This window comes from Carassius carassius, chromosome 14 (assembly GCF_963082965.1).
Source record: "Carassius carassius chromosome 14, fCarCar2.1, whole genome shotgun sequence".
Classification (NCBI taxonomy): Eukaryota; Metazoa; Chordata; class Actinopteri; order Cypriniformes; family Cyprinidae; genus Carassius; species Carassius carassius.
In genome coordinates this window covers 10388997-10397159 of record NC_081768.1, presented here as the reverse complement: position 1 = coordinate 10397159, position 8163 = coordinate 10388997, and the positions used below count along the sequence as shown (strand labels likewise).

The window sequence follows — 8163 nt, the reverse complement described above, 5'->3', positions numbered from 1 at the left end:
GATATTTGTTAGTCGCTAAATGTGATGTGGGCGGGAATCAACTGCGAGAGAGATTTGCTGTCTGTAGGAATAAAAGCACGAGTGCTTGTTTCAGGTAAGGACAGATGTATGACGGACCGTAATAGCTTGTAAGCTTGTTTGAGTGTCAAGAGTGGTAAGACTTAGTTGCTTTTCAAGCCATATTGTATGCTTATTCGTTCAATTATGTATTTTTAATTATGATACATGTGGTTTGGTTACACTCAAATGCGGTGTTTTAACATAGCTGTAACGAGTAACTGTCGTGACAAAAATAAGTAATCACGCAGTGGCTGTTGTATTTGTTGACTTGTGAATGCCATTTAAAGTCAAATTAGATTTTATATCTATTCCTCATCCAAGTCAACGTGTAAGTAAGTTTTAAATACAGCCATATAGTTTCATGTGTAAAGACCCAATTAATACTAATTTAAATTCATATACCATGAACTCATTTAAAATATTATGTTTAAGTTACAGTTTTACACTGTTTACATGGCTCTAAATAATTTACTTTAGTACTGTACTAAGTTATTAATTTCGACATGTTTTTATTATTTACTTATTTGTGTAAATAATAAATTGTTGTTTACTTAATTATTTTAATCTGTCTATTGTACTACTATACTGTGTTATTTATTAAATTATTTTAGACTATATAGACATTTACAAATACCATGGTTAAGTTCTTATTCTACTTTGCAGTGTAATGATTTGACAAAAGGCTACTAATGATTAAATGAACATGGACCAAATCCCACTTCCTTGCAGTCCTCTGTTTCAAAACCCCTCATCTTGATTTGGATTAGTGAAATAATTTTAAACCAGAAGATCAACTTAAATGATATATGATGGTAAATTTAAAAAAGGCATTTCACTAAATATGTTTTAAATTTTCTAATGGATGCCTGATCTGATAGCAAGAACTACTGCTAGCAAATGGCTGTCAAAGACAACATTAAAAACTCTGTTTGGAGTTTATGGTGTCATTCACAGACAGACTCTGTTATTGCCATCTACCCTGAGATGCTCAGATATACTGAGCACCAGGAGTGTCTATGAGTGTTGCTAAGACACCCGCTAGCCCTGGCAAAATATACTGTACAATTTGATTTCTCCAAAGGCGTGGAGGGTATCAAGAAGCATATTGGGTTGTTGAAGGATGAGTTTGTCCAGACGGACCTGAAGGAAGGCCGTTAATAGATCACATGTTGGAACAAACACATGTCAAACAGACAGTGGGAGTTCCTTGGACCAGAGAGTCTCAATCAGTGGGTGGTGTCATCCAATCAGGAGATTGGGGGTCACAGTGGGGCATACATTAAACTGGGCAAGAACAACACCACATGTTGCTGTATGGGACCTTGTGCTCCACCCCTCCCTGTGATGGAGAGACTCGATACAGTGGATACTGCACTCTGCGCTCCAAACTGCCCCTGGTCAGTGCTGAGATCGAACTTCCCTCCATCGGATCCATTATTCAGTTCCTTGTTCATCATCTTTTAGACCTCCTATGCATTTTTTTGTGTACTTTTCTTATTTCTGCATGGGTTAATGACTAATCTTTGAACAGTACATGACATTGATAGCCACCAATTTAGTGGTACAACAGGTGCTTTTAAAATATTATGGAAAAGTGTAGATGAAACTGTTATATAATGACTTATTCCATTTAAATTACCTTTCCTTTGCTTATTAAACTCCCGTCTGATCTGTAAAAATTGCATGGAAAAATAAGGTTTAGACAATCTTAAACTTGACCTTCCATTCAAAAGGTAATTTTTTTTTTGAAAGAAATCTCTCATGCTCACCAAGTGTTTGATTAAAGACACATATTATCACAATTTAAAATTAATGTTTCTGTTTTAATACATTTTAAGATGTCATTTATTCCTGTGATGGAAAAGCAGAATTTTCAGCAGCCATTACTTCAGTCCTCTGTGTCACATGATCCTTCAGAAATTATGAATAAGCTGTTTTGGTACATATTAAGAAACATGTCTTATCATCAATGTTCAAAATAGTTGTTTTGCTTAACATTTTTGTGAAAACCTTGATTTTTCAGGATTCTTTGATATATAGAATGTTAAAAAGAACATTATTTATTTGAAATAGAAATCTTTGTAACACAATAAATGTCTTTTTTTCACTTTTGATTAATTTAATACAGCCTTGTAATATGTTATAAATCTCTTGAAGTTTTGAATGGTAGTCTATAGGTGTGTTTCCAATTTATAATTGTACAATTTATAAAGATAAAACACTTGAGACACTATAATTCATGAGTTCCATGTTACATAAGAGTAAGATATTAGAAGGGAGCAGTATTGAGAAACACAGCATTAGGGTTTGTTATTTGCATACATTTTCATGCATTTAAAGTGAGCAGTAAAGGAGCAATAATATGTAATTTGACCTTTCATTAATTTCTTTTGCAGGCCTCATTTGACAAAAAAATACTATGACTGGTCAAGTTTCAACACATTACATGTGCTTATTCGGGGAGATGGAAGACCATGGATGATAAACATGTTTGCTGAGACCTTTTCTCATCAGAGATGACATCTACAGTTACTTCCTCTACACTAGAGGGGGACCCTACTGCCAGGATGTCAAGGTAGGTCTTAGGAAATTTACATGAATGTACATTTAGAACACACTTCATCTGCAGTTCAGTAAGTTTTACACTTACTGTCTAAAAGTTTGGAGTTAGATAAGGTCAGCATGACTTTCTTGTCATCTCGTAGTGTTCACCCGTCTGGTTATTGATATTAGCATTAAACTTTTCTTATTTTTCCTCTGGTGACGTATTTATGAGCATTAGGGTTTGTTATTTGGGGGAAGTTGTGGCCTAATGGTTAGAGAGTCGGACTCGCAATCAAAAGGTTGTGAGTTCGAGTCTCGGTCGGCAGGAATTGTAGGTGGGGGGAGTGCATGGACGGTGCTCTCTCCACCCTCAATACCACGACTTAGGTGCCCTTGATCAAGGCATCGAACCCCCAACTGCTCCCCGGGCGCCGCAGCATAAATGGCTGCCCACTGCTCCGGGTGTGTGTTCACAGTGTGTGTGCACCTCGGATGGGTTAAATGCAGAGCACAAATTCTGAGTATGGGTCACCATACTTGGCTGAATATCACGTCACTTTCGCTTTCATTATGATTTATTATAATATTAAATCAAAACTTGTTTATGCTCTTAGGTAAAGAGTATTGGTTTTACATTGGGGGATTAAGCAGATGGCCAATTTCAGCTGGAGATTGATTTCATTGGTCTGTGCAGTGACCTTGCCCACACAGAGGAGTTCGCATAGGAGCTTTACAAGAGAAACCCAGATATCTAATTGGATTCAGCAATCAGATGACAGACAGACAGACACTGATTTATTAATAAAACTTCAGTGGACATTTTTTGAAGGCTGAAATCTAACACATATATATACACACACACCAAAAATGACCACATTTAAGACAAAGTAGTACAAAATGTTAATTTATGAATATCGCTCAAGTTCAAATAAACATTTTGCTTGACCAATGTTTTGAGTGGCTTTACTTTTTTGTCTTTACAATAAGTTGAAGCCCAGTACAAATAACCATTAAGACTTAACACACATCAGGGGAAACACTTTCTTTGAAAACATATAATCAAAACAATTTAAGAAGTATAAAAAACAAAAGACCTTACCATATTAACCAAGCATTTACAGAAGAGCAAAATATGTACAAAAGTTTGGAATAGAAGACGAAAGCTAAACATGTACAGTGAGTGTCTAAGATAGCAAAACAGTAAGAAAACTTGAGTTAGGCCATGACCAGACCTCGTCTGGCACCCAACGTCATATCTTTCTTTTGTTTTCGGTCTTCTGTGTGCTTGGCACGTCGCTCCTCTCTGAAAATGAAAAGGCAAAACATATTCAATGTAGGAAGTTTCATTTTAGATAATGAGACACAGGAAATTCAAATGTATGCTAGAGTATAAAGGTTGGGGGTCATAAGATTTTTTTAATGCTCGAAGTCTCTTATGCTCATCGAAGTTGCATTTATTTGATAAATACAGTAAAAATAATATTGTGAAATATTGCTACAATTTAAAACCATTCTAATATTCTGATTTGCTGCTCAAGAAATTTCTTATTATCAGTTTTGAAAACCGTTATAAGCACCTCACCTGGTTTTAACTTGGTGCTGTTTATAGTTTTTCTGGTGTGAAGGAACAGTCTGAGATTTATCAAGTGCTGTGTTCTCCTGCTGAGCTCCAAATGGCTTCAGTTTTCCTGCAGAGGTAAATGAAGACAATGAAAAGCAAGGAAGGAAGCACTGCCTAACATGTTAGTTTGAGTATTTCATTCATATATTTGTCTGAGTGTGGTCATACCTTTGTGTGGTTTGTAGGCGAGTGGACGGGAGAGACTGGCCTTCAGATCAAATGTGTTCTTCTTGGTGACACCAGGGGTGACTGATAAACTATTGTTCCCATTAAAAACAAATGGAGTAGCTCCTGTAAAAAAAAAGCAAAAAAGCAAAATTACCATTAAAACCAATGCTTCAAAAAAATATTTTTTAGTTGTTTTTGATAAATGATTACCGCAATGAAATGCATTACTCTTACCAGGTGTTTTGATGGCACCAACACTTTTATTAAGTTCAGGTTTGGAATGAACATCAGATTTCCTCCCTGGAGTGGAAGTAAGAGGGATGAGAGGAGACATACGAGCTGGAGTCTTTACCAGCGAACGCTTATATTCGTTATCGTGAGTGGTCTGCGAAAACCTTGGGAAGGAAACACTGCAGTCAACATTTAAGTACAGCTATAGAAATTGGTTATATTATAATAAACCATGTTCTATTTAAACAGTTTAGTTGTCTGTGCTTGGCTTTAGCACCTTAATTTCAATACTTAAAGCATTATAAACTTAAGTGAATTAGAGCCCATTGATGTATTTACCGGACATTGATTTTATTAGTGGTGAGGACAGTTGGCCTGAAGGTGGTGGTGTCCTTCAAAGCAGACTTGCTGGCAGACTGCTGAGTGAGCCTCCGTTTTTCTGCCAATGTTTTTTTCTCCTGCACTCCAGGACTGAAGAGAGACACTCTGCTAGCAGGTACCTTCTAATGGGAGACAACACCAAAGTTTGCTTATGATTTCAGGTCGACAACGAATTCACAATGAAGCATGGTGACACACAGATTGACACTACAGCTGATATTCAAGTCATGGTGACTTACAGTTTGAGCCTTTGTTTCAACCGATTTCATCAGTGTCTTCTCTGACAGAGTCTGAAATTGCAAAAATAAATATACCGCTTATAAATAAAACATTTGGAACTCAAACTACACTGTTCAAGCCAGTGGTACTTTACTTTTATTAATGTATATATAATATTTAATAAATAGCACATTTTTTGACAGCTATATCAATTATTGTTGCTTATCTCCATTTCGTTGCTAACCTATTTTCTTCTGTGGAACTTGGTTTCATTGTTTGTTTTTATTTTAGTTTATTATTGTTTTTTCTCTGTACAGTGGATGTCAATGGAAACCAAAACTGTTTGGTTACCAACATTCTTGAAAATAATTTATTTTATGTTCTATAGAATAAATAAGTCATACAGGTTTGGAACGACATGAGGGCAAGCAAATTAAGAGAATTTTCTTTTCGGGATGAACAACCCCTTTAAGAACAATAACAATGGCTGTTATTAATTGACAGACCAGGGTTCCACTCATTTTTACCGTCAGCTCCTTGACAGAATTCCTGATCACATCCATTTGTTTGTTCTTCCTTTGGACATAAGAATCAATGGACTCCATCTTTTTGAAGTGAGCCTCGTGGAGTTTCTTGAAGTCTAGGAAAGAGTGATTTGCAAATGCATAGCTCAGAATATTTGATTACACGTGTTATGTAATGATCTCAAGTGAAATTTTATTTTGAATAATACAGGAACTGGAAAAAAACCATTTTGTTTTTGTGTATAAAGTTGGAAGGATCTTATTACTAGGAGTTGTCGGCCTCAGTGCAGGTTTTCTCTTCATCAGGCCCTCAAGACGAGGGATTTTACCCACTGTTTTTCTTCCCACACCTGCAAAATATACATTTTAATAGTCAACACCACATACGCTGTGCAGGAACAAATCACAAGGTAACTTATCCATCTATTAGATCTTAATTAAAAGGTTAATTAATAACATCTACTCTCAATGAGCAACTTAATATCAAGGCATTTTTCACCTTTAACACTTGGCTCTGCAGGAGCACTTTCAGAGTCTGGATTGGTTTCCTCAGATTCTAGAACTCTCTCCACGGGATCTTCTTTAGTAGATGTTTCAGGTGGAACTGGTGTTTCTGTGTCCTTGGGTGAGGACCCCTTCCTCCTCTTGGAGCCCCTTCGGTCCTCCTCTTGAGCCGGCTTTTCTTCATTCTAAATATTACATATTAAAAACAAAAACAATTACAAAACCCTAGACGTGGTTTTAAAGTGTATATCTAAAAGTAAAAGATGAAACAGTCCAGATAGAAAATAAAACTGCAGCCTACGTATGTTCATGTGTACCTGAGCAGTAACAGATGTGGAGTCACTGAGCTGTCTCTTGGCAGTGCGGGCTTTTCCCCGGCGCTCGGTCACAAACGTTGCAGTGTGCGCGCCCTGCTCGTCCACGGCATCATGCGCGTCCGCGGTGGTTGGATCATTATCCTGTAACCAAAGCAATGTAATTCAGTTACAGCAACTCTTCCCATTTCAAAAAAATTATAGTGACAATGTACAAAAATAATACTCACATTTGCAGATGTCTGGTGTTGTTGTTGTAAAAAGTGTTGTTTTAAAGCTTTCAATAGCTTTTCAGCCTAGAAAAAAAGCATTGAGCATTTAATAAAATAAATTGGATTGTTAGTGGTTTTGGATTAAAGAGTCTGATGAATGTAAATGTAGATAACGTTCAATCACAAACTAACTAACGTTAAATGAAAGGTTTGTTATTTCACGCGAAAACGCCAACAACGTAACGTTAACTGTAAAATCCAAAGGAGAGTTACCATACTTTAATTAGTACAGCGTTCGTATTAAAAATATTTAAGGAATCTACATTCACTCATGCAAAATTCAGGTCATTTGGTATTGTTACACATGGACAGGATCGCTTAGTAAACGCGACTTACCTTCATATTTGCTTTCAGTCCAACATCTTTCGCGAGACGCTGCAATTCCGCATATTTAAGCGAATCCAAATCCATATTGTGGTTAAACTCACTGTCAAATCTACAGATATATAACTGTAATACTGAAATTGACGACTCTGTGATCTACAGCTCGGTTTGTTTAGGTGGGGATTGCTGTTTGAAAAATAACGTGTTTCAAAACCACCCTTTTCCGCTAGATGATTGGTTGAGAAGCCCATGACGACGCAGCACTACATCCAATAAAAATGGCGTTTATTTCTCGTTGGTTTTGATTGGGTCACATGGATTAGCAAAGGCGGGTATTGATAAAGCGGTTTAGGGCGCCACCTGACCTGAAGTTCAAGCTCATAAATGAATGAACGTGGTTGCGTCTTTTGAACTTGTATGAGAAAGAACAAAACTTACTTATGTAATCATGTCGAACAGCACTCGGAAGTTTTCTCGAAAGCTCTTATGATATCGGCCCATGTGACTCGACACAGACTAGTTCAATTGCAGATCAGCTAAGAGCAGTGAAGGACGGAGAAGCCAGTACTGTATTAGACTTTAGGAATTGCAGTGTTCTACAATGCATGACATGCAACACAGTGCTTGGAGACTCTCGGCGTCTGTGGGGAAGTCCCAAGCCTCCAGAGTATAATTTGTTTGAGTAAGCTGTTCTAGTTACCTTTAAAAACACGCAGACTAAAAATTCTCAAGATATTAATGCAGCCTTGAATACTTTAGTAAAAAGCACCAAAGACCAAACAAGTGGATGACTGTGTTGTGATGATAACTACTGCATATTAATCTTTCCCTCTGAAGAAGTTACTGAGGATGTGAGGGTAAACAAAAAGTTGGAGATGAGTTTGATTGGTCAACTGGCTTTCTCGTAAGTATAGTTGTCTGTTGATTTCAGTGTATGTTCAGCTTGTGTATGTCCCAACATCCTGTGGTTTCTCTGTCTGTAGCACCCACCAAGTCCTTCA

The 8163-nt window shown here is 36.9% G+C and overlaps 1 protein-coding gene and 1 pseudogene across 1 annotated transcript; one reads left to right on the top strand and one right to left on the bottom strand.

Annotated features, from left to right (window-relative positions):
* The first annotated feature begins 104 nt into the window (after positions 1-104).
* LOC132157578 (complex I intermediate-associated protein 30, mitochondrial-like) lies at positions 105-3553 on the top strand (annotated as a pseudogene).
* Positions 3554-3730: 177 nt separating this feature from the next.
* Positions 3731-7368, bottom strand: LOC132156917 (nucleolar and spindle-associated protein 1-like). The gene is made up of 12 exons (XM_059565995.1): positions 7175-7368; positions 6797-6862; positions 6570-6710; positions 6248-6437; positions 6015-6098; positions 5752-5864; positions 5245-5295; positions 4964-5127; positions 4628-4788; positions 4394-4516; positions 4187-4292; positions 3731-3907 (listed from the first exon to the last, which is right to left on the bottom strand). Exons 1-12 carry the CDS (start codon positions 7247-7249, stop codon positions 3820-3822), a joined length of 1362 nt encoding a protein of 453 aa, XP_059421978.1. The 5' UTR covers positions 7250-7368; the 3' UTR covers positions 3731-3819.
* Between the last annotated feature and the right edge of the window lie 795 nt (positions 7369-8163).